The 26,179-nt window shown below is 40.1% G+C and overlaps 3 protein-coding genes and 2 long non-coding RNA genes across 5 annotated transcripts; all 5 read right to left on the bottom strand.

Annotated features, from left to right (window-relative positions):
- Positions 1–2,949: 2,949 nt before the first annotated feature.
- Positions 2,950–3,648, bottom strand: LOC134062672 (uncharacterized). The gene is made up of 3 exons (XR_009935487.1): positions 3,409–3,648; positions 3,137–3,172; positions 2,950–3,018 (listed from the first exon to the last, which is right to left on the bottom strand). It is a non-coding gene; the product is annotated as an uncharacterized LOC134062672 (long non-coding RNA).
- A 336-nt stretch (positions 3,649–3,984) lies between these two features.
- On the bottom strand, positions 3,985–6,515 carry LOC134062029 (transport and Golgi organization protein 1 homolog). Its single transcript, XM_062517901.1, has 7 exons — positions 6,429–6,515; positions 6,158–6,193; positions 5,830–5,897; positions 5,528–5,625; positions 5,286–5,332; positions 4,648–4,708; positions 3,985–4,001 (listed from the first exon to the last, which is right to left on the bottom strand). The coding sequence occupies exons 1-7, from the start codon at positions 6,513–6,515 to the stop codon at positions 3,985–3,987; spliced, it is 414 nt and encodes a 137-aa protein (XP_062373885.1).
- A 3,781-nt stretch (positions 6,516–10,296) lies between these two features.
- LOC134062563 (uncharacterized) lies at positions 10,297–11,960 on the bottom strand. The gene is made up of 4 exons (XR_009935470.1): positions 11,805–11,960; positions 11,563–11,609; positions 10,813–11,265; positions 10,297–10,463 (listed from the first exon to the last, which is right to left on the bottom strand). It is a non-coding gene; the product is annotated as an uncharacterized LOC134062563 (long non-coding RNA).
- A 1,144-nt stretch (positions 11,961–13,104) lies between these two features.
- On the bottom strand, positions 13,105–14,313 carry LOC134062612 (uncharacterized). The gene is made up of 2 exons (XM_062518689.1): positions 13,437–14,313; positions 13,105–13,334 (listed from the first exon to the last, which is right to left on the bottom strand). Exons 1-2 carry the CDS (start codon positions 14,279–14,281, stop codon positions 13,112–13,114), a joined length of 1,068 nt encoding a protein of 355 aa, XP_062374673.1. The 5' UTR covers positions 14,282–14,313; the 3' UTR covers positions 13,105–13,111.
- LOC134062028 (transport and Golgi organization protein 1 homolog) lies at positions 14,298–19,265 on the bottom strand. Its single transcript, XM_062517900.1, has 16 exons — positions 19,100–19,265; positions 18,859–18,912; positions 18,715–18,736; positions 18,505–18,587; positions 18,207–18,284; positions 18,005–18,094; positions 17,860–17,922; positions 17,630–17,719; positions 17,347–17,409; positions 17,094–17,213; positions 16,823–16,858; positions 16,495–16,562; positions 16,078–16,145; positions 15,063–15,131; positions 14,722–14,949; positions 14,298–14,344 (listed from the first exon to the last, which is right to left on the bottom strand). The coding sequence occupies exons 1-16, from the start codon at positions 19,160–19,162 to the stop codon at positions 14,298–14,300; spliced, it is 1,242 nt and encodes a 413-aa protein (XP_062373884.1). The 5' UTR covers positions 19,163–19,265.
- Positions 19,266–26,179: the final 6,914 nt, after the last annotated feature.

Below are 26,179 nucleotides of genomic sequence, written 5' to 3'. Positions count from 1 at the left end.
ATCAGGTGCCATTCGGGAGGGGTCTGAGCTTATCGTCCATGTTGGGAGGATGTATCATTGGTTACTGTTTGGTAAAGTTGCACGCATAGTCTACAATGACAACTTGTGAAAGAAAGCAGCCGAGCAGCGTCAGGTGCACCAGTGCGACCTAGACTTTTTTCAGGCGCACTCTTAAACATTGGCGTTCGCGCTAAGATATCAAGGTGAAAGTGATCATAGCTTGCGTGGTATAGACCCAGCTCCCAGCCCAACTTTGAGAATAGATTAACGCCGATATTTTTTTTTATCGCCCGATAAGAGTTGCACGATAACGCAGCACGTTAACGCCGATAACGGCCCACCACTATTTTTTACACTGCATATTTAACACTCAATAATATTTGCAATAATAATTGCAAAAAATAAACTTACCATTTCCTTCAGGCTACTGTTATTTTCTTGCTCTTGCAATAAGGTCTGATTGAGAAGTTTGAATTTCTCCTTCATGTCCTTGTTTTCTCCTTGGAGGAGAACGTAAATCATTGCATTCATTGTGTTCATCCTGAATGTTTGAATAGCCTCAAGTAATTAAAGTCAAATGAAGACACTACTCACCTTCAATTCCTCATTCTCCTGCTTTATGCAACACATCTAAAGGGTTTTGGAGATCGTCTTGCAGTTTTTTATTCTGAAAATGAAAGATTGATAAACACAAATAAAGTCCTTATGAGATGGAGCTGATATCTAATAGGATGACTGCTTAGGTTAAACAAACAACAAAAGACATACCAACTTATGCCATTAATCAAGACATTAATGACGTGAGCATAGATTGATTTAATTTCGCCTGCAGCTCAGGGTGGAAACCTCCACTTTCCACGTTTGCTGGAACCAATCTCAAACTGGCTTATCCACCAGGCACCAGACCACCTGGATTGTTGGTCTGATTGGTTTAAGGACTATCCAAAAGTACAGTCATTTGAATTATGCCCATTGATCGTATCTCTTGTACAGTAGAAATACAGTGCAGACTCCATAATGTTCAGTCTGAGTAAATGTTAAAGAGCAGATTGACGTATACATTAAGCTATACATTCCCAACACCCCACTACGGTCTTCTGATGAGCGTCTGTTGTGTCGATCAGCCATAAACGCTAGGGGTTTTCAAGAGTATAAAGGAACAAATGTTCAGCATGCACTTAGTTAATTGTTTTTATAAGTTATGATTTTTATATTATATTATTTGTTTATTTTCATTAGGCTATTGATTGCATTGACATCATTGTGTAATACTGCTATTCTCTTCCCCCTCAATGTTAATTAAACCATTGCATTGTTTTATTTGTAAGTCGTTTTGGACAAAAGTGTCAGCCAAATCCCATAACCATAATCATAACCATGACCATCAGTATGGAGTATGCTTAATGAAGAGGTTATATCTCATGTTTTATGTTGACTGAGTGTAGTTGTGCTGATCACCCGGTGTGAACCAAATTGCCCTTATAGGGGACATTAAAGACTATTCAATCCAATCCATGGTAGCAAGTAGAACAAGGAATAACCATCAGATCATTTACTGTACATGACTTCATTGTGAAAGGCAAAATAGTGCATGTTTCTGTATTTAGAATTTACATACATAGAGTATATTATACAGATGTACATATATTTTACAATTATATATAGTGCAGTTCATACATTGTGTGTACATCATTCAAGACCGCTTTACAAATTAGACTATTAAACAACATAGAAAAATAGGAACTATAACAAATGGTGAAGTGCATTAAAACAGTGAAAAGAACTGCTGGCCCATTATACAGAAACACCAGGGTCAGGCTTGGGGTTAATATGATGGTTTAATATCAAGTTTAAAAAGTATGTTCTGTGTAGGCCTCTGAGCAGATCAAGGTAAGAAAAGGGACACTGCGGGGATCTTCAGAGTTAGAAGCTGGCCTGGTGGATTTAGGCCATTCTGGGGTCTTCAGAGGTAGAAGCTGGCCTGGTGGACAGAGGCCATTTTGGGGTCCTCAGAGTAAGACGCTGGACTGGTTGACTGAGGCCATTCTGGGGTCCAGCTCTGAGTCCCCTTGTTCCTCAGGAATCTGTGGATGGAGGTCAAAAGGTCAAATACAGGAAATAAAACTGGTGCAATAATCTGAGAGTACAGAGTTTTACAGATTATAGTGTGATGAGAATTAACACATTATAAGTTAATAAATAATAATGCTTAATTTATAGCAGAATACAAAATACATGGAGAAACTGTTTAATGATATATCAGCAAAAATGATCCAACTCCATAGATGGATCATGGTGAAATTCTAAGAAACAATTGCAGAATCTACTCTGAGTGAAAGTATTCTCTGAAAATGTTCATGCAAAAATTGACTCCAGTATGGCATGTTCCACTTTTCACTTTAACTGAAGGCAGCTTTTAGTCAGCAAATCCCTCCAGTTCTCTCTCACTAAAGACAAGAAACTAACCAGTGTAAACACACACAAGTCAACTTGCTCAGATGTACATGTTTGATCACTTCAAAAACATTGTGTTCCACATCCTAGCTAAACAGAAATGTGCACTTACAGTAAATGTGCACCTAAATGTCAAACATACATCTGAAGAGAGCTCACATCCACCAAATAACCCACATTGGCCACCACTCACCTCTTTTGTGGGAGGGCTTCTGGTTATGAGAGTAGAGAGGCAGGGGCACAAACTTTGTTCCCCTCAGCTCAGCCACCCAGTCCATGAAGTCCATAAGCCTGCATGTGGAGGAGAAGACACTGAGATGCAGAATCTTTCTTTGCATGGAACATGTTACAACCGCATTGCATGTTCTGACATTTCGGTCAATGCTCCCACACACCATGTGATAGCTTGAGTGTGTGCATGAACTTTGTTAGTTGCCTGACTTTCCATAATTTAAATACAGAAAAAAAACATGAATTGCAATAGTAAGACCCATACTTATGATGTAGAAAGAAGACCTCTGTCTTCTTATCATTCAGCTGACGTTGTAGAGCTGAGGCCTTCATCTGTGTCAACGAAAACATCGAAAACATCAAAAACATTAATCTGAGTCAACATGATTAGCACATTGATTACAAGTGTGTTATCATATGATCACATAATGGTTGATCAAAAAATTCATACCAGTCTCTTGCGTGCTTTTTTCTCCAGTGATGCCATCTGTAAATAGTAATCACTAAATTAATGAAAAAATAAAAACAAACAACTGTTTTAATAAACCTACTTGCCTCTTCATCAGTTTCAACTAACATATAAAGAACAGCAGCAACATTTGTCATTAAAATTAACGTGACTATTGAAAACTTAATATACACATCACTCTTTCCAAACCAGCCTTCCCATCTGTTGGCTGAACTGTGAGTGAACCTTCAGCTATGGGAAGTGAAGGGACTCACCTGAGTCTTGCATGAGTTGTCTTTGCCTCCCAGCTTTCTCCAGTTCTCGGATCTTGTGCTGAAGAGCCGTCAGTTTGGCTCCGTATGACGTCTTGCCACTTCAATCTGTATTGTGGTCTAATGGTGCAAGATATACATCATTGCTCTCTCTCCTCTCCCTTTTTTACAATATATTGAGAGCTGAGAGATTGCAACATGTAGGCCAACTGTTAAAACGTACATATTGAACCTGGTCCTTCAGTGATGCGTTCTCTTTCCGGCAGAGCACCATTTCGGCATGTACCTACAATGGACATTGAGAGTAGTAAATAGTGCCTTCTTCATCTATGAAGATATTTTACATGTGTCCATTATTCAATTGTAATATAGTTTCATATTTGTTATAGTAACGGCATGACTGACACAGTTCACAATATCAATAATGTTGTTCATTTATGTTTTTCTTTTCATTTGTTATCATATAGTTTAGCAAGAATGCTCCCCAAAATGTAGTGTCTCCAAACTCACCCTTTCAACCTGGTTCTTTAGGTTGACGTTGTCCTTCTGGACTCAATAACTGTCTGCTGTTTTTGCACTTTATCTCTGGCTAGGACCTACAGAAAGGACAAAAACATGTTTTGACATGTTACATTTCAGTTGTGTTTCACAACAAGAGGAAAAGGGGAATGAGATGCAGAAGGAAGGTATACATGTGGTGGAAAAGGAGTATTACAGTAATTCAGATTGAACAAACCATTGAGCCACCAGGAATGTTCTCGCATATGGGACCATTCTCTGGTTCTTAGATGCCTGTCAGTCACAGGAGATAGGCAGTGAATTAGCTATGTCATGTGTAAACAAATGTGAAACAACATAATTGCAAAAAAGAAACTTACCATTTCCCTCAGGCTCCTGTTTTTTTCTCTCTCTTGCAATACGGTCTGATTGAGAAGTTTGATTCTCTCCTCTATGTCCTTGTTTTCTCTCTGCAATACTCATTCTCCTGCTTTATGCAGCGCTGAGAATCTAAAGCGTTTTGGAGTTCCTCTTGCAGTTTTTTTAGAGATGGAGTTGATATCTAATAGGATGACTGATTAGGTTAAACAAACAACCAAAAACATACCCATCTATGACATTCAAAATGACATAAAGCATAGGTTGATTTGATTTCACTGGATCAGACATAACAATGCTCAAAAACTTTATTTCTCTGGAGTTCTGATATACACCTATGTATACCTTCAAATTCAGGTCGGTTACCGTGCCTCATAGCTCTCCTCAAAGAGTTGGAGCACTCGATCATCCAGTTTCGATTCAATCCCTAGAGAGCAGACAAAGCAGGATTTTAGTCCTGCTTTGTTAAGATACAATCATGCCATAAACAATAGACAACCATATCCTAAAATAAAGAGAAAAAAATAGATGCTTTAGAGTATATTAACAATATCAAACATACCACAGTGTTCTTTCAATTTGCCCTGTGGATATGGAAAGACTTAGCTTGAATACATGATGTCAACACTGATAAGGTCAACTGAATTACAAAAATGGTGGTTTGAGATGGCACCACTACCCAGAACTCACATTAATTGCTGTTTTCAACATGAATAGTAGTTGTAGGCCTACCATGGCCATAAAAAAAACAGCTGTAAAGACAGAAAGCACATAGACTTAGATAGGCAGGCAGACAGACAGAAGGTCATTACCGTTTGCCAGAGAGATTATACATTATCCACAATGACTGTAATGACCACACATGCTTTAACCCTCTCTGACTGTAGCCCTCTATCCCTATCAGCGCACGCCGCTGGCTTCTAGCAAAAAAAAGCAGAATATCTGAATATCTTTCTGAATGTATTCATGCAAACACCAGTATGACGTGCTCCAGTTTAACTTACCAACTGAAGCCTGCTTTTAGTCAGCAAATCACTCCAGCTGTCTCTCACTAAAGACAAGAAACAGAAACCAGTGTTACTACACACAAGTCAAAGTCAACTTGCTCAGATGTACATGTTTATACACTCATGTTGATCACATTGTGTTCCACATCTTAGCTAAACACAAATGTGCACTTAAATGTCAAACATACATCTGAAGAGAGCTCACATCCAGCAAATAACCCACATTGGCTACCACTCACCTCTTTTGTGGGAGGGCTTCTGGTTGTGGGAGTAGAGAGGCAGGGGCACAAACTTTGTTCCCCTCAGCTCAGCCACCCAGTCCATGAAGTCCATAAGCCTGCATGTGGAGGAGAAGATACTGAGATGCAGAATCTTTCTTTGCATGGAACATGCTATACAACCGCATTGCATGAGATTTCAGCCAATGTTCTGACACACCCACCCTATGATAGCTTGACTGTGTGCATGAACTTAGCTAGTTGCCTGACTTTCCATAATTTGAATAGAGAAAACATGAATTGTAATTGTATAAGACCCATACCTATGATGTAGAAAGAAGACCTCTGCCTTCTTGTCATTCAGCTGACGTTGTAGAGCTGAGGCTTTCACCTGCGTCAAAAAAACCCATGAAAAACACAAATCAGTCAACATGATTAGCACATTGAAGTGTGTTGTCATACAATATTGTCACAAATGTATCATCATACTATGATCTATGATACATAATTTATTCGTTAATATGTCTGTTATGTCTTGATGTCTGCATGTGCAGCGCTTTGGGTGTGAACTTTGTGCATAAAAACATGCACTTTATAAATAAATGTGATTTGACTTGACTTGACATAATGGTTGATAAAAAAAATTCATACCAGTCTCTTGTGTGCTTTTTGCTCCAGTGATGCCATCTGTAAATATAAACCACTCAATTAATGAAAAATAAAGACAAACAACTATTTTAATAAACCCACTTGCCTCTTCATCAGCATCAACTCACATTATAAGAACAGCAGCAACAATTTTCAAGAAAATAACCGTGACTATTGAAAACTTAATATACACGCCCCTCTTTCCAAACCAACTTTCCCATCTGTTGGCTGAACTGTGAGTGAACCTTCAGCTATGGGAAGTGAAGGGACTCACCTGAGCCTTGCAGGAGTTGTCTTTGCCTTCCAGCTCTTTCTCCAGTTCCTGGATCTTGTGCTGAAGAGCCGTCAGTTTGGGCGCCATAGAGACAGAAAGCACATAGACTTAGATAGGCAGGCAGACAGACAGAAGGTCATTACCGTTTGCCAGAGAGATTATACATTATCCACAATAGGGAGGGAAAGTAATCTCATCGCCACCTGGTGGTTGCGTTCCTAGAGGCTAGCGGGAGTTGATGGGATTTTCTTTTAGAAAAAATATATCTCGGCCCACGATCGGAAGTTAGTTAAATGCCTTCAATATGCTATCCATGTAGGTCAGCTCTATTGCTTCTAGTGGTCATACTTTATTTTTTAGGATCAGTTTAATTGTTTTGAGTTTGTTTGTAACATGGTGATAACGAACTACAGTAGCTAGCTACAGTAGCATTTGACGTCACCAGTTTGGGCGCTCCATCTCCAACTGATCAAAACGGCAATTTGCTTAACTTGCTTATCATATTTTTGTAAAAACAGAGAGCGATGTAAACCGCGTGGTAATTACCTTTATGTTGGGATAACTTGTGTTGTGCTCCTACTCACACAAGAGCTGGCAGTAAGTGTGATTGTCTACTACTAACCAACTAGCTAACAGGCTAATAAACAAACCATGCTAGGTGAGTAACGTCGTCGAAGGGTGTCACGTCACTTGAAGTTGTAGTCCTTTTATGAAATGAAACGAGCAATTACGGTTTTTTTAAATAAGGCGAAATAGAGTCTGATATTTTCACAGTTAGTAGATTATTACAGTATGCCGACTGAAAAATATTTTTGGTGGTTAAGATCGCTGGTATAGCTGCGTAGTATTTTTTTGAAAAGTCGGTCTATGGGACTTGACATTGGAGCTGCTCTTCGATAGGAACGCAACCACTTGGGGCGCTGGTTTTCACTTTCCCTCCCTATGACTGTAATGACCACACATGCTTTAACCCTCTCTGACTGTAGCCCTCTGTCCCTATCCGCGCACGCCGCTGGCTTCTAGCACCTCCACTGCTACTCTGCGTTGATCTCCTTAAAAGTCGCCATTATTACTGCCAGTTTATTGGCCCGAAACACTGCCACCTAGAGGAATTATTGTGTTGTTGTAGCCTGGCTAACGCCTCCCACTTCTCAAATGAGACGTGGTCTGGCAACCAGACGTTCATTTTCTCGTATTTGAAAAAATGCCCAGATCCGTTCATTGGGCGCCACGGATGTCTATCAAATGCGCATAGCTCACCCAACTCGTTCGTATGCAAAGCTAAGGGCTGCCGTAAATCCTTTGGCGTCGAATGTAGACGCAAGAGGGCAACGGAAACTTCTCGGATGTTCTGTGATTGGTTCGCCAACATCAGGCGAACATTAGGGCGTTAGTTTCCAGACTGGCTTAGCAGCGGGATTGAAATCACCGCGCAAGGCAGTATGGGAAAACCCAGGCTAGTGTTGTTGTGCATTCACATGTAAAATGGACAGAGGTATGATGAAGACATCACCGGGTATCTTTAGGCTACTGTCTATGGGTAGAACGTACGTACAAAATATGGACGTAAATTGCCACACGTTGAGCAAGAATAGGCCTTTATTTGTTGTGAACGTGAGGGTGCATCCGGTATGAAGGGGGGCATGGACACAGAAGGGTTCGGGATGGTGAGACCGCAGTGTATTGGATTCCATACACAGCATCTGGTTGATGGTATATACTCAATTTATAACCAGTAGACTATGAAAACTCTAATACACTCGTTATAGCCTACACTCAAATGCTATCAAATACCTATTACATTCCAATGCTAATACCTATCAAAACTCAGTAGCCTAATTAACTAGCACAGTAGTAGGCTAGCTGCTACATAACCTAGCATTGCATCTGTAGCCACATTACACTCGTTTTTATATAGAACATGAAATGTCCTTATTCTCAAAATCACTGAGCATTTAAGTGTTTAGTCACTAAGTATATAAAATAGCTCAACAAAACGAACTCTCTGGGTGGTAATAATCAAGATATTGAAAATATTACTGTCTCATGAAAATAACGTGACTTACCTATTCTCTGCTTGAAGATGGCGTCTTAGGCTAAACACGCATCATCAACCCTACGGTGTATCAGAGGAGACATACGAAGTTGCTTACGAAAAACTAAATAATAAATGGTCCTGCAGTGACACCTTGTGGCGTTACCAATACATTGCCTTACATAACAATGAAGTTGCCCAAAGAGCTCTAGTCAGGGGGCCAAAACTGATATTAAAACTTTGTCGGACACTTTTAGGTACAAGCATACAGCCTATCTGGTATTAATATTTAACCCTTCAACATGTGTTCTAGCCAGGTTGTCAGCTTAGAGCATTTTGTTAATTTAACACTATATTCTTAAAAATGGTAAAAGCTGATTTTTTCCCCAAAGTGCTTCCATTTTCTTCCATGTTACCTACTGTAATTTTGGGCAAATGTGCAATATAATCCAATTGATGTGCAAGCATAATTACCCATAGCTAAGATATCAGGGTGGTTGTCAGGACAATGTTCTTTCCCCCAAAACCTCTATCAATCAGTACCCCTATCTATGGGAATGAGTCAAGCCAAGTTTAAAGCTTGTAGGGAGAGACAGTGCAATGCTGCACAGGTTATAATACTTAATGTTAAGGTGAAAATGTAGAGCTAGATGGTGGTCTATGGTGCTATTTGACTTCATTAATGTGCCAGGTTGTGACACAAATTATATTTAATGGACATATTACTATAGTTATTAATTCTATCCAAACATAACTTCTCTCTCACTTCTTTAGGTTTAGGGGTTCATAACTAGTTAGTTGTAATAACTATTACAAAATAGTTGTATGGGAAATGTCCCCCCCCCCCCCCCCCCCCTGAAAAAATCTGTGAAGTTAACTTAACTCAAAACATTTGAGTACTGTAAAGCATGGGAAGCTAACTTATCTGAAATTATTTCAGTAAACCGGATGCCTTGACATTTGAGTTTGGTAACTCATTTAATTTAAGTGTAAACTAGATGCACAGCAGAGCGGTACACAATATATGACCGTGCAATTGTGCAATTTATATGCATATATCTCCTACACTTGCAGCTCATGTGTATATAAATGAGTGTGTGCATGTGTTTGTTTGCTTTTGTGCATAACATAAGACTGTTTGTGTGTGTGTGCCTGTGCATGCGTCCGTGCAACCCTTCGCTCAATAGCACCATCTGCAGCCATTAGGTGTAGTCACTAAATGTACACAAACACATTTATTTTATAGCCCACCATGGATGAAATTCCACAAAACTTGGCATACTCCCGAGATGTCAGGTTAATCATATTTAAATGAAATTTGGTGCAGTTCATGACATTTCATCTGAAGATAGGGGTGATTAAAGCAAATATAATTTTGCATTTAATTTTTTCATAGTGGTGCAAATCACAAATGACGGGTTTGTTTTTGTCGTTCTATTTCTGTTCTCTTCCTTGTTGGGATTTTGACCGATGGTAATTTAGTTCTCCTATGCTTTCACTCAAATTTCCATATGGAAAACCACAACTCATTATTCCACTTTCTTTCCACTTGTGTTAGCAGCAGCCAGTCAATACTTGACCCACATTGATCATTTTGTCCAAAGAAAACAAAAATAACTCAAAAGGATCTATAGGGCCCGGTAGATAAAACAAGAGACTTCGAGATTAAGTAACCTGTCTCCAGCTCTCACAGGTAGATGACGATGACTAGGATATGTTCAAGTTTTTATTTCAGGGAATACAGGTTATTAAGAAAAACTTTTATAAAACATTTTTTCGATTATTTCTGAAGTTACACAGCACAACTGTTTTTCACAGCTTCATTGTCCTTGTCGACTGAAAATAATGGTCTCCATTACAGGAAGCTTATCCTTTGTTGTTGTTCTTCTTCTTTTCATCTGAGGGTCTGGGCTGAGGCATGGGGGGTGCACCAAGCTTCTTGTTCTTAGCTTTTTGCACTTTGTCTTTGATTTGTCTGTCAATTTTAGATTCTGTTATGTCTGCAAAGAGAAAAAAAAGGTAAAAACATTTTAATTTCTAATTTCGTAATTTCTTTAATTTGTACTATAGTACAGTAAGCCTATATAAACAAGCTAAAAGAACTAAAAGAAAACAACATATTCATCAACATCAGTTGTACCAAGCTACATATGTATGTTGTGGTGGCTTGAGCTGCTGGGACCTTGAATTTCCCCTTGGAAATCAATAAAGTATCTATCTATCTATCTATCTATCTATCTACTGTATCTATCTATCAATTTACTATGTCTGGGGGACATGCCTCTTTGGCATGCCAATCAGTTTGCCTAGGAATGGAACAGGAGAGAAGGTGTAGTTAAAAGACTGTACCTTTCTTGGCCTCCTTCACTACAGGTTTCTCTTTGGGTGGGATGAAAGCTTTGGTCTGTTCCTCCTGTCTCTATCTCAGGGCTTCAGCTTTTTCACCTTTGGTAAAAACAAACAAAGAGAAGAAAAAAAAGTAAAGTGCATTTAAACAGTTACAAGAACTGCTGGTCCATTATACAGCAATACAGGGCCATTCTTGGGGTTAATAAGATGGTTTAATATCAAGTTATGTATGTTGTGTAGAGCCTCTGAGCAGATCAAGGTAAGAAAAGGGACACTGCAGGGATCTTCAGAGGTAGAAGTTGGCCTGGTGGATTCAGGCCATTCTGGGGTCTTCAGAGGTAGAAGCTGGCCTGGTGGACTGAGGCCGTTTTGGGGTCCTCAGAGTAAGACGCTGGCCTGGTTGACTGAGGCCATTCTGGGGTCCAGCTCTGAGTCCTCTTGATCCTCAGGAATCTGTGGATGGAGGTCAAAAGGTCAAATACAGGAAATACAACTGGTGCAGAATCTGAGAGTACAGAGTTTTACGGATTATAGTGAGAATTAACGCACTATAAATGCGAAAATATTAATACTTAATTAATAGTAGAATAATATAAAATACACAGAGAAACTGTTTTGTGACCCAAATCAGCAAAAGTGATCCAATAGAGGGATCATGGTGAAATTCTAAGAAAAAAAAGCAGAATATCTGAATATCTTTCTGAATGTATACATGCAAACACCAGTATGACGTGCTCCAGTTTAACTTACCAACTGAAGCCTGCTTTTAGTCAGCAAATCCCTCCAGCTGTCTCTCACTAAAGACAAGAAACAGAAACCAGTGTTACTACACACAAGTCAAAGTCAACTTGCTCAGATGTACATGTTTATACACTCATGTTGATCACATTGTGTTCCACATCTTAGCTAAACACAAATGTGCACTTAAATGTCAAACATACATCTGAAGAGAGCTCACATCCAGCAAATAACCCACATTGGCTACCACTCACCTCTTTTGTGGGATGGTTTCTGGTTATGGGAGTAGAGAGGCAGGGGCACAAACTTTGTTCCCCTCAGCTCAGCCACCCAGTCCATGAAGTCCATAAGCCTGCATGTGGAGGAGAAGACACTGAGATGCAGAATCTTTCTTTGCATAGAACATGCTATACAACCGCATTGCATGAGATTTCAGCCAATGTTCTGACACACACACCCTATCGTCGCCGTCGGGCGGAAACCTCGTAAGTCCAAATCCATTAGTTTTCAGGAAAACGAAAAAAACACTTATTATACAAGTTATTAAACATTGTAAGCTTAAAGTTGGAATTATAACTTATATTGTTATCCTTTATTGTTGTGTACCAACATTAACACAATATTTCCCCAAAATCATGTTTAATCGGAGATACGAGCTTTATGACTTGGCAGCAGGGAGATAGGAGTTTACGCTGTCATTGAAAAGAATGGTACGGACGGACATAAAATCGACGGACACTGTGTTTATCGAAATCTGCGGTCGCGTTGAGTCTTTTTACAAAAGACAAGGCTATAAGAGCTCAGTAAAGCTAAAGATTGTAGTAACATACATCTTTCCTAAATCTATTTGAAACGTTTTAGAGCTGAGTGATGCTTTACGAACATAAAACAATTAAACAACGAGACTGAAATTAACCTGCAAACTAAGTCTGCGGTCGCGTTGAGCTTATCAAGAGAAAAGCCTTTACTACCAAAACTAACGATTGTGATTGCTTTCTACACTTTATTTTAAAATTTAAGTGACATAATATTAAAAAAGACGAGCTGACTAGGTCGTCTAATAGGCGGAAATGATCACTTACCTTGGCTCACGACTTTCATCTTCACCCGAGCATCGCAGCTATTGATTTTTAACCAAAACAAGCCTACTGATATATGTCACTCTTTTCACTCGTTCTTATCTAAAAGAAAACAGGCTTTCTTGACACCAGAAGACAGCCCTTGTTTCTCCCATAAATAAAAACCTTGCTACTGGGTATTTTACATGCAGTACCAATAGAGGCATGACTAGAAGTAGGCCTGAACAGCTGAACTTCGAATCAATAAAACAATAATAAAAACAACAATTTAATGGTGGTATCCAACACATTCAATTCATTTCAATTCAAGCATTATATTATTTTACATGTACATTACAGTTTTAAAATGTATCTAAGCAATAATAATCATAGTAATAGTAACAGTAGTAGATATTAGAAATTAGATGTTTGTGAGTAGGGTGGGTCTGTGTGTCTGTGTGTCTGTGTGCATGTATGTGAGGCTCTGTGTGTTAATTACTATACTAATGAAGCAAATTGTCATAAAAGCTGTGGTAGTCCTTTGGGATGACTCCCTTCAGGTCCTGGAGATGATTGAATTTCAGCTCTTTGATCCTCAGTCGGTCTGAATAGAGTGGGGTGACTGGGTGGTTGTCTGAGATGGAGTTTCGGAGTTGGTGAGTCGGATGTGGATGCCAGTCATCAGAGTGGTTGATCTTGAAGTCCATTGTTCCATTGCTGTTGTATCTATTAGCACAAAATGTAACACAACAACATAATTACTGTAAGATTTCATAAATCAATATGCAACATTATAATTTCAATTTCAAGATTTATATCGGTAATTACCTGATGGCTCTGATATCATGGACAGTTGGGTCACCAGGCCTCACTCCAGGGCGCAGAGACTTGCAGAGCCTCAGCTTGGAGAAGTCCTGGAAGAAGGTGTGGTCAATGTATTTGACATCATATGGATGAGGCTTCACACGGGCCCTCTTCATGAGACTGACATACTCCGCTGGGACATAGACATCCTGGTCCCTCAGACGTCTCTCGATGACACTGTGAACGGAATCACATTCCATCTGAGTATGGCCCTTCTCAAGGTACTTCTGGATGACGACTTTGTTTTTCTTCATGGCGAACAGAAGAAGTGCACTGCTTAGAACTGCATTCCGGTTCTGATATCCGCAGCCGTCACTCCACAGAATAAATGTGTCCGGCTCAGTGTGTGCAGAGAGGTAGTCAACCACGCATGAAACAAACTCACTGGCAGATAGGGATCCCTCGCCTTCATGCCAGACATAACATGTGGCACTGTGTGTCAGCATGTTGTACACAGTAAAATTGTGAACTGCCAGCTTTGTCTTGTAATACAAGGCAGAAGCCTTTAGCTTTGGGCACAAAAGGAGCGCTTGTAAATCCATGCATATGACCATGATGTTGCTGTTGGTCTTGCTTTTGTCGGACATCTTTTCGGCGCGGGCCTCTTCTTTTTTAAGGAGGTGATGCTGCCACTCGTCATCAGGAAGGTTTCCGGTCTTGAAAGCACAACAGGTGTCGCATTGGTCCTTTTTTGGGTGGTAAAGGCCTAGGTTGAGACGCTTGAACTCATCTGCGAACACTTGTCTTGACAAAGGTCTCACACTCTTCTCTGCTGCAGCGCGACAAAACACTGCATACAGATCAGCCATCGACTGGAACACAGGCTCAAGATACTGTTTGGACGTTGTGGATCTGCAGTAGTGTGAGGGCACCTTTGGGAGGTCGTGCAAAAAGCTGCGAATGAATTCATGGCCTGCCACTGAACGACATGTGTTGCTGTGTGTTTGTCCCTCTGTGTGTGATTGCGTGTGTCCCTCCTTTGCCCAGTTAAGGGCAGACCACTCGCCTATTCCCAGGGTAGACAAAAACATTCTTTTACAGACGCGTCTTCTCTGCCCACTGACCCGTAAAAAAAAAAACAAGGAATTTGATCTTCGGGAATTTTCAGACCCCCTTCTCCTTTGCACCGGGACCACATCAATTAGACCGCGCACATACACCCTCTTCTCCTCCCAGGTCATTTGTTGCCAAAAGTCTTTGAAAATGTTATTCCTCTCAAGCTCGCTGATGGCATTGCAGTGATGTTTACCTGACTTGGCACATGCTGCTGAGGAACATCCAGGCCCCATAGACCGTGGCTCCCTCCTTATTTCCTCCTGCTTTTGTTTTCCAACGTACGACTTCCCAACCATTCTTCTTTTCTTGTTGATTACTTTCTTCCAGGTGTTTTCAGCTCTCAGTCTTTTCCTTGGAGGTGCGTCTTCCTCAGCATCAGAGCACTCATTCTCTGCATCCTCTTCACTTCCACCAGGGGAAACTGCAATATACACACACAAACCAATCGTGCATGAATGAGTTACATCTTTGTAAACTATAGTTTAAGGACCTTATTCCATTTAATGAAAAATTGTAGAAAAGCATCTAACCTACCTGTGTCAAACTGTAATTGCTCTGGAGCCAGCAGCGAGGCCTCCTCTCCCTCCAGACCACCAGAGAAATCTTTTCAAGCACATGGTAAAATTAGTTATTTTAGTATAATTATGTTAACAAATGTCTATTGTTGTGACATCCATCTACATAAAACTCATCTATTTTGCCATGTGAAATCATGATTATCTTTCAGAAATTCTTTACCAGCATGCATCACTGTATCGTCCACCTCTGTATCCTCCACCTCTTCCTCTCTCTCTATACTGTCTCCATCTGAACTGTCTCTCTCTAAGGCCCTTGCCTGATCATATGGCACATTTACCATTTTGCATAGTTCCTCTAAGGACACAGACATTGTTGCTGCAAAAATGAAAATGAATAAAGGTCAAATTATCATTTCGCTGAGTTACATGTTTACGTATGATAATGAGGCAAGAAGCCAACTAGCTTGCTTAAAGTGATGATGGCAAAGGCAGCTACGTGTTGAATGCCTTGACATTGTAAGCTACAGTACAATCTTGCCATAGTACATTCAATTAATTATGTTGTTTTTGACAATTGTTGTCTTAATATCTGCAAAGTACAGGGTTTAGTCACATAGCAGTGGATTGTCTTGAGCTAACGTTAACGTCAAGTTCTGATCTGGAGCGCAGGGTCCAGTTTTTTTTTTTTTTTAAGCCCCACGAAAATCACGGTAATTATCTCACCAAACATGACGACAAAACCGATGTATAGTGGCTAACACAAACAATTTTAGTGTTTTAAATTCATTATCCTTGTCAGAAACAACACCATGGAAGATTTTAATCAACATGAATATAGATAACGTCCAATGCTAGACCTAGCAGAAAGAAACATCTGTCATAGATGCTAGCATCCTCAGAAACAATACATTACACTACCGCTACCATTACTTTACTATCGAGATTAAACTGTTTGGCAAATAACTGAATCATCAATAACCATTAGACAATGGTTATTTAAAATGAATAACCAGTGTTTAAAGCACACTTACCTCGGAGAACGGGTTGCACGACGATTTCTTGCGACTTGCAATATTGACTTGAGACTTCATACCGCGAGCTTCCCGCGGAGACATGGAGTTACGAGATTTTTCCGACAGTTGAAGTGTCCAATGGAGTTAGGGGATTTGCGTTCAAGCTATTTGCAACACTTCAGATTGGTTAATAATTGTAAAAATAACAGACCCACGTGGGGACTGACCAATAGTATCGATTTGTGAAGAAATATGAAATTTACTAAATTTGGACTTACGAGGTTTCCGCCCGACGGCGACGACATGAGATTTCAGCCAATGTTCTGACACACACACCCTATGATAGCTTGACTGTGTGCATGAACTTAGCTAGTTGCCTGACTTTCCATAATTTGAATAGAGAAAACATGAATTGTAATTGTATAAGACCCATACCTATGATGTAGAAAGAAGACCTCTGCCTTCTTGTCATTCAGCTGACGTTGTAGAGCTGAGGCTTTCACCTGCGTCAAAAAAAACCATGAAAAACACAAATCAGTCAACATGATTAGCACATTGAAGTGTGTTGTCATACAATATTGTCACAAATGTATCATCATACTATGATCTATGATACATAATTTATTCGTTAATATGTCTGTTATGTCTTGATGTCTGCATGTGCAGCGCTTTGGGTGTGAACTTTGTGCATAAAAACATGCACTTTATAAATAAATGTGATTTGACTTGACTTGACATAATGGTTGATAAAAAAAATTCATACCAGTCTCTTGTGTGCTTTTTGCTCCAGTGATGCCATCTGTATATATAAACCACTCAATTAATGAAAAATAAAGACAAACAACTATTTTAATAAACCCACTTGCCTCTTCATCAGCATCAACTCACATTATAAGAACAGCAGCAACAATTTTCAAGAAAATAACCGTGACTATTGAAAACTTAATATACACGCCCCTCTTTCCAAACCAACTTTCCCATCTGTTGGCTGAACTGTGAGTGAACCTTCAGCTATGGGAAGTGAAGGGACTCACCTGAGCCTTGCAGGAGTTGTCTTTGCCTTCCAGCTCTTTCTCCAGTTCCTGGATCTTGTGCTGAAGAGCCGTCAGTTTGGGCGCCATATGACGTCTCTCCACTTCAATCTGTATTGTGGCCTAATGGTGCAAGATATACATCATTGCTCTCTCTCCTCTACCTTTTTTAACAATGTTATGCTCGACCACAGCATTCACACAATATTTTGAGAGCTGAAAGATCGCAACATGTAGGCTAACTGTTAAAACGTACATATTGAACCTGGTCCTTGAGTGAGGCGTTCTCTTTCCGACAGCACTCCATTTCGGCATGTACCTACAATGGACATTGAGAGTAGTGAATAGTGCCTTCTTCAGCTATGAAAATATTTTACATGTGTTCATTATTCAATTGTAATTTAGTTTCACATGTGTTACAGTAACTGCATGACTATGACACAGTCCATAATATCAATAATGTTGTTTTGTTATGTTTTTCTTTTCATTTCTTATAGCAAGAATGCTCCTCAAAATGTAGTGTATCCATCGAAACTCACACTTTCAACCTGGTTTTTTAGGTTGACGTTGTGCTTCTGGTAGGACTCAATAACGGTCTGCTGTTTTTGAACTTTAATTCTGGCTAGGACCTACAGAAAGGACAAAAACATGTTTTGACATGTTACATTTCAGTTGTGTTTCACAACATGAGGAAAAGGGGAATGAGATGCGGATGGAAGGTATATATGTGGTGGAAAAGGAGTATTACAGTAATTCAGATTGAACAAACCATTGAGAAGACTGCCACCAGGAAAGTTCTTGCGGATGGAACCTTTCTCTGGTTCTTAGATGCCTGTCAGTCACAAGAGATGGGCAGTGAATTAGCTGTGTCATGTGTAATTTGCGAAACAACATAATTGCAAAAATAAACTTACCATTTCCTTCAGCCCACTGTTTTTCTCTCTCTCTTGAAAAACGGTCTGATTGAGGAGTTTGATTTTCTCCTCCATGTCCTTGTTTTCTCTCTGCAATACAGGACAGTACCCGGAGGAAAACGTAAATCACTGCATTCATTGTGTTCATCCTGAATGTATGAATAGCCTAATCAAATAAATAAAGTCAAATGAAGACACTAACTTTCAATCCCTCATTTTCCTGCTCTATGCAGCGCTGAGAATCAATAGAGTTCTGGAGTTGGTCCTGCAGTTTTTTATTCTGAAAAGGAAAGATTGATAAGCACAAACAAGTTTTGGTAATTATGAGATGAGTTGATATCTAACAGGGTGACTGATTAGGTTAAACAGCAAAAACATACCCACCTATTATAATAACGACATTAATGAGCATACAGGTTGATTTCATTTCACTGGATTGGGCAGGATAACACTTAAAAAGGCTATTTCTCTGGAGCTCTGACATAAAACTATATGTATACCTTTAAATTCAGGTCGGTTATCCGTGCCTCATAGCTCTCGTCAAAGAGTTGGAGCACTCTGTCGTCCAGTTTCGATTCAATCCCTAGAGCAGACAAAGCAGGATTTAAAAAGGTTAAGGCACAATGATGCCGTAAACAATAAACAACAACATCCTACAATAAAGGGTTAAAATTAGATGCTCTAGAGTATATGACCAATATCAAACATACCATGGCGTTCTTTCAATTTGCCCTGTGGATATTGAATAGAAAGACTTTGTTAGCTTGAATACATGTCAACACTGATTAGGTCAACTGAATTACAAAAATGCTAAGGTATTGTGGTTCGAGATGGTACCACTACCCAGAACTCACATTAATTGCTGTTTTCAGCACAAACAGCAGTTGTACCACGGCCATAAAAAACAGCTGCAAAGACAGAAAGGACATATACTTAGATACAGTAGGCAGACAGAGGGATGGCACTGGCCATTACCATTTAATTTAAAAATTAAATAGGCTACTATTATGTACAGAATCGATAACATCGCTTATGACAATGACTAGGCTACTTATACGATTGCTTGAATCAGACTAAATTAGAGAGATGACTTACACTCCGAGAGAATGTCATGAAATACCAAAATAATATGGTTCCCATGTCCTCCATGGTCTCCATCGGCCTTGGAAGAAATTCTAAGGAACTACAGCAGGTGGCGCAAAAGTACACCGTCTGAAAAAAAGGCAGCCTTGACTGTAGTAGGTTATCAACGCAAGCTAAAACAAAAGTCGACCGTCTCGAAGTGTGTCCGGTTACAACTGAACTGAAGTTGACCATTTACGGCTAAAATTCTGAATTCTCAGTTGCGTCATAATATGCGATCGGAACCGAATGATGTCACAATGAAGAGCTCCGATCTGGTGCAGAGACGACTATGCTAGTAACAGACCTGTGCATTCTTTGGTTATGGTTATGGTTATTATAGTTATTTAGCAGACGCCTTTGTCCAAAGTGACATAGCCTACAAATAAATAACAATACAAATGTAATTAACAGTGAACAATTGCAAAAATAGGGAGAATAGCGATATTATCAATACAATACAACTGTATAAAACAATCATTTTAAGCACTAACCTAAAGAGAAATAAAACAATGAATATGAGAATAGCAATTAAATAAGTCATTCAATCAATCATATAATAACAATAACTATGGCATGGTAAGGCTACATTTAAGGAGAATAGCAAAAATAAAATGTCAAATTCTATCAATGGACAAATTATAGCAAAACAATACTATTAGGCTATACAAACCATAACACATAAGAAACAATCAAAAGACTATTTTTTAAATAACTAGGTAGGCCTACAGTTATGGTCTACAACAGTAGGCTACAATAAGTTAATTTATTAACTTAAAAAGTTGGCAATACTACATTTAGGAGAATAGTAGCCTACTGTATTAATAAACTATGACAATGAAATCAATAGCCTATAATGAAAATAATTAAATAGCCTAATGAAGGCCTACAAATCATAACGCATGAGAAAACTAGAAAAAACACTCCGAGAGCGCAGACCTCCGTCCAGCAAAAACTAGCGCATGTTGAACAGATATGGATGTCGACCTTCTTGAAAGACCCAAAATGATCCCAGTAGCTAAGATAGATAGGCGTAGGTATCTTTGTTCCCTCCAAAGGGAAATTATGGAGATAATCTTCAAGGCTAGCCTACATGATATTGTGTTTATGTATTGCCCGGTAGGCTATGCACTTAAAGTATTCTCTCACCTGCCTTGACTCACATATGAACTTCGGCCATATCCCATCCTTAAACCATAAGGTTCATGATGACGTCGGCCCATACTTTGCAGCTATAACAGCTTCAACTCTTCTGGGAGGACTTTCCACAATGTTTAGGGTTGGAGTGTGTTTATGGGACTTTTGACCATTCTTTCAGAAGCGCATTTGTGAGGTCACACACTGATTTTGGACGAGGCGACTGGCTCTCAGGATCTGTTCTAATTCATCCTATGTTTCATCCATGTTCAGTCATGTTGGAACATGAAGGAGCCAACCCTGAGCTGGGCTTGGCCCCTTAGTTCCAGTGAAAGGAACTCTGAATGCTACAGCATTAACCAAGAGATTTTGGACAATCCCATGCTCCCAACTTTGTGGGAAGTTTGGGGATGGCCACTTTCTGTTCCAACATGACTGTTCACCAGTGCACAAAGCATGGTCCATAAAGGCAAGGATGACAGAGTTTGGTGCGGATGTCTGGCCTGCACAGTCCTGACCTCAACCCAATAGAACACATTTGGGATGAATTAGAGTGGATCTTGAGAGCCAGTCGCCTCATCCAAAATCAGATTGTGACCTCACAAATGCGCTTCTGAAAGAATGATCAAATCCCATAAACACACTCCTAAACCTTGTGGAAAGTCTTCCCAGAAGAGCTGAAGCTGTTATAGCTGTAAAGAGTGGACCAACGTCATAATAAACCGTATGGATTAAGGATGAGATGTGACTGAAGTTAATATGTGAGTCAAGACAGGTGAGCGAATACTTTTGGCAATATAGTGTAGTCTGTGTTTTAGCTGGTTTAAACAAAGTTTAATTATCCATACACAGAAGGCTGGAGTTCTGGGTTAGTTCAATCACAGCCTCAAGTAAATCCCAAACTTTTCTACAGATTGTTTTTGTCGTTCTATTTCTGTATTTTATGTATTCCTTGTTGGGATTTTGACCGATGGTAATTTAGTTCTATATGTTTTCACTCAAATTTCGGTGTGGAAACCAGGGCTGTAGTACTCGACTCGGACTCGAGTCCGTTTTTTAATGGTCTCGGACTTGTCTCGGACTCGGCTGGTATCTGACTTGGACTTGTCTCGGTCTCGGCCACCGGTCTTGCCAAATATGGTTCTTGGTCTTGACCGAGTCCAGGCATCTTTATTATGTTATAATATTCAAGGGAAGTATGTGATATTAAGGGGAATGGTTATACTTACAAATCCTGGGTGGGTATTTAGATCAGCAAAATTAATAATAACCCAAAATTATTGTCTTTATACTGTCATGCATGCAAATTGTTTTTTTCTGTCCTGGACTCGGTCTTGACTCGGACTCGAGTCTTTTGGACTGGGTCTGTCTTGGACTTGAACCTCTTTGGACTCGGTCTTGACTTGGTCTCGACCGGTCCTGGTCTTGACTTGGTCTCGACCGGTCCTGGTCTTGGACTTGTCTTGGACTCGACAAAGGTGGTCTTGACTACAGCCCTAGTGGAAACCTCCTTATTCCATATTCTTTCCCACTTGTGTTAGCAGCAGCCAGTCAATACTTGACCCACATTGATAATTTTGTCCAAAGAAATAAACAATAACTCAAAAGGATCTATAGGGCCCGGTAGATAAAACAAGAGACTTCGAGATAAAGTAACCTGTCTCCAGCTCTCACAGGTAGATGACGATGACTAGGATATGTTCAAGTTTTTATTTCAGGGAATACAGGTTATTAAAGAAACCTTTTATAAAAAATGTTTTCGATTATTTCCAAAGTTACACAGCACGACTGTGTTTCACAGCTTCATTGTCCTTGTCGACTGAAAATAATGGTCTCCATTACAGGAAGCTTATCCTTTGTTGTTCTTCTTCTTCTTTTCATCTGATGGTCTGGGCTGAGGCTTTGGGGGGTACACCAAGTTTCTTGTTCTTTGCTTTTTTTCACTGATTTGTCTTTGATGGACTGGATGTCAATTTTAGATTCTGTTGTGTCTGCAAAGAGAAAGAAAAGGTAAATGATTGTAATTTCACATATAGGCCTACAGTACAGCAGGCCTACATAAACAAGCTAGAAGAAAAGATAACAACTTATTTATCAACATCAGTTGTACCAAACTACATATGCATGTTGTGTGTGGTGTCTTGAGCTGCTGGGACCTTGCATTTCCCCTTGGGGATCAATAAAGTATCTATCTATCTATCTATCCATCTATCTATCTATCTACTGTATCTATCTATTTACTATGTCTGGGGGACATGCCTCTTTGGCATGCCAATCAGTTTACCTTGGAATGGAACAGGAGAGAAGGTGTGGTTAAAAGACTGTACCTTTCTTGGCCTCCTTCACTACAGGTTTCTCTTTGGGTGGGATGAAAGCTTTGTTCTGTTCCTCCTGTCTCTATCTCAGGGCTTCAGCTTGTTTCACCTTTGGTAAAAACAAACAAAGAGAAAGCGGGGGAGGTTAGAGAGACATCCAGCTGGGAGAGAGGGGAGGGGTGGAAAGAACTGTGGGGGGAGGAAAACAGTGAGGGAGCCAGACCGTGCGCGGCTAGGCACACAGACCTATAAAAACCTAATAAACCTAAATATCTCACTTTCTGTTAACATGGTTGAAATCAAAATGGCAGCATAGGTTGATATGATTATAATTATTCATCAACTCGCTTCAAAATATTTTAGCTAAAACTGTGTCCACCACAATCATTAATGCGCTTTTAAAAAACACAAACAACACCAAATTCAAAACTTTGTATATGACTGTCACTACAAACACACTAACTAATACTCCATCAAATTTCATCCACATTAGTCACTGTTTTCTGCCTATAACACCAACTTTTTGTTTCTTTTATAAGACACCCTAGATTCAAACCTTCGCCATTTCAATATACTTTTGAAATTCAAAAATCTGGTCGCAATTCCTCTCAGGCAACCCCTCAAGATCATTTTAGTGCTTAAATGACATAATTTCGATAAACCGTCTAGGAGAAGTATTTCAAAATACATGATGTGCAAAAATCAGAAAATCTCACATAATTCAAATTCTTCTAAGATTCACTATATAGTTTGAATGTAAAACTTGTTCAGAATAATACAACACACATGTCCACCAAATTTGGTTCATTTCCGTGAATGTATGTGTCAACCACAGTAGACGGCGCGCTAGGTGGCGCTATAGAGTCCCTGAGCCACACCCTAGGCCACAGCTCTGTGTCTGACTATCAAATGCAATTCTACATATGCCAGCTAAATTGCAAGAGTTTTAGAACATGCCAAGTTGGTGAAAAATGTTACTGGTAAGATAATTATACTATAATAATAATAAATATAGCCGCAAGCGGCGATGGCGGGCCCGAGCACCTGCGGTGCGGAGACCTGTGACATTTCGGAATCTAACAAAGCAACATGAGGCGTGTTGGTGGGCATGTGCATGAGCAACACACATGGCCACCAAATTTGGTCAATTTTCTTGAATTTATTTGCCAACCACAACAGACAACCTGCTAGGTGGCGCTAAAGAGTCCCTAAGCCACACCCTAGGCCAGAGCTGTTTTTCACTAGCGGCAGTAATAACACACAAGCTCATAAAATTTGATTCATTTTTGTGAATGTAAATGTCAACCCAAAACGGGTAGAACGCTAGGTGGCGCTATAGAGTCCCTAAGCCACACCCTCAGCCAGAGCTCTGTCTCTGAATAGCGATGGCAAAAACACATGTGCCCACCAAATTTTGTTAATTTTGTGAATGTATGTTTCAACCACAACAGACAACGCACTAGGTGGCGCTATAGAGTCCCTAAGCCACACCCTAGGCCAAAGCTCTGTCTCTGACTAGCGATAGCAATAACACATAAGTACACCAAATTTGGTTCATTTTCGTGAATGTTTGTGTCAACCACAACAGATAACGTGCTACTAGGTGGTGCTATAGAGTCCCTAAGCCACACCTTAGGCCAGAGCTCTGTCTCTGACTAGTGATAGCAATAACACATAAGTCCACCAAATTTGGTTCATTTTCGTGAATGTTTGTGTCAATCACAACAGACAACATGACAGAGTGTTCTTAACCCTTCTTTAATCATTATCTAATATTAAGGAAAGTTTCAGATCTCTTAACCAAGGTGTTATCACACACACACACATTGCAAAGAAGTTCCAGGATTGTGGTGCCTTCTCTCATCCTCAGGTTGGGTTGTCACCTGTCGGCCTCCTTACTACCACTGCTTAACATGCATACAATATATAACCCAAATAAAATAATTATAAACATGATCTTTTCTTTACCTTTCACTTTGCATCACACTGTCATTCATGACTCATTTCAATTCTTGCCATTTATTTTCATGATTTTTACTGATATCAGGGAGAGAAAGGGGCTGGGATACAGAGATATGGGGGATGGGAAGGGAGTGAGAGAGTGTGTATGTGTGTGGGGGGGCATGCGAAAGAGGGGGGTCATGGGGCTAAGATAGGGAGACGGAGAGAGAGAGAGAGGCAGGGCAGAGGCAAACGGGGGAAGGGCGAGGATGTGTGTGCGTGTCTCTCTGGGAAGCTCGCGCGTGTGTAATGTGTGTGTGTTTGAATGTAGTTCTCTTGGAAGCTCGCGCGTGTGTAATGTGTGTGTGTGTTTGAATGTAGTTCTGTGTGTAACAGGCGAAAGGAATGCGTGGGCAAGAAGGATCGGAGAGTGAGACATCCTCATATGAAAACCTAAATAACTCACTTTCTGTTAATGTGGTTAAAGTCAAAATTCAGCGTAGGTTCATATGAGTATTAATATTTGTAAACTCATCTCATAATATTTTAGGTAAAACTATGAGTCAACCACTATCACTAATGTGCTATTGAGACACACAATCAACATCAAATCAAACAACATAAAAAAAATGTATGTGACTGTCACTACAAACACACTTACTAATACTCCATGTGAATTACACATTAACTCAGAGCAGTGAGCTGCCTGCCCAACCAGCGGAGCGCAGGGAGCAGTCAGGGGTTAGGTGCCTTGCTCTAGGGCACTTCAGCCGTGGACTGGTCGGGGATCGAACCGGCAATCCTCCAGCTACAAGCCCCAAGCCCTAACCAGTAGGCCACGGCTGCCCCAAGGGGTGGGTGTGTGTGTGTGTGTGTGTGTGTGTGTGTGTGTGTGTGTGTGTGTGTGTGTGTGTGTGTGTGTGTGTGTGTGTGTGTGTGTGTGTGTGTGTGTGTGTGTGTGTGTGTGTGTGTGTGTGTGTGTGTGTGTGTGTGTGTGTGTGTGTGTGTGTGTGTGTGTGTGTGTGTGTGTGTGTGTGTGTGTGTCTCTGTCTGTCTGTCTGTGTGTGTGTGTGTGTGTGTGTGTGTGTGTGTGTGTGTCTCTGTCTGTCTGTGTGTGTGTGTGTGTGTGTGTGTGTGTGTGTGTGTGTGTGTGTGTGTGTGTGTGTGTGTGTGTGTGTGTGTGTGTCTCTGTCTGTCTGTCTCTGTGTCTCTAGAAAGCCGCGCGCGTGTCAATGTGTGTGTGTTAGTTAGGGGGGACCCGAGAAGGGGGGTGACAGAGTGCGTGCGTGTTTCTGTTAGTTGCAACAGAGAGACAGAGAAGCAGAGGGAGGAGGGGCTGTGTGATTGGGCAAATATGAAATTAAAAATAACTCACTTTCTGTTAACATGGTTAAAATCAAAATTTCAGCATAGGTTGATATGATTATATTCATTCATCAACTCGCTTCAAAATATTTTAGCTAAAACTGTGTCCACCACAATCATTAATGCGCTTTTAAAAATCACAAACAACACCAAATTCAAAACTTTGTATATGACTGTCACTACAAACACACTAACTAATACTCCATTAAATTTCATCCAAATTAGTCACTGTTTTCTGCCTATAACACCAACTTTTTGTTTCTTTTATAAGACACCTAGATTCAAACCTTCGCCA

This window comes from Sardina pilchardus, chromosome 17 (genome assembly GCF_963854185.1).
Source record: "Sardina pilchardus chromosome 17, fSarPil1.1, whole genome shotgun sequence".
NCBI lineage: Eukaryota > Metazoa > Chordata > Actinopteri > Clupeiformes > Clupeidae > Sardina > Sardina pilchardus.
The sequence above is the reverse complement of the archived record's forward strand: the minus strand, read 5'-3'. Positions and strand labels throughout refer to the sequence as shown.

Bases quoted from the DNA above. Each gene is read 5' to 3' on its own strand.
- LOC134062028 (XM_062517900.1), bottom strand. From the start codon at position 19,162: ATGGAGACCATGGAGGACATGGGAACCATATTATTTTGGTATTTCATG. The intron at 17,923-18,004 runs GTAAGTTTATTT...TGTGACTGACAG, and splicing joins ACAGTGGGCTGAAGGAAATG to GCATCTAAGAACCAGAGAAA. The intron at 16,859-17,093 runs GTGAGTCCCTTC...TTATATATACAG, and splicing joins ACAACTCCTGCAAGGCTCAG to ATGGCATCACTGGAGCAAAA.
- LOC134062612 (XM_062518689.1), bottom strand. From the start codon at position 14,281: ATGGCTGATCTGTATGCAGTGTTTTGTCGCGCTGCAGCAGAGAAGAGT. The intron at 13,335-13,436 runs GTAATTACCGAT...TTGTGCTAATAG, and splicing joins CATGATATCAGAGCCATCAG to ATACAACAGCAATGGAACAA.
- LOC134062029 (XM_062517901.1), bottom strand. From the start codon at position 6,515: ATGGCGCCCAAACTGACGGCTCTTCAGCACAAGATCCAGGAACTGGAG. The intron at 6,194-6,428 runs GTGAGTCCCTTC...TTATATTTACAG, and splicing joins ACAACTCCTGCAAGGCTCAG to ATGGCATCACTGGAGCAAAA. The intron at 4,709-5,285 runs GTAAGTTAAACT...TCTGCTCTCTAG, and splicing joins CTAAAAGCAGGCTTCAGTTG to GGATTGAATCGAAACTGGAT.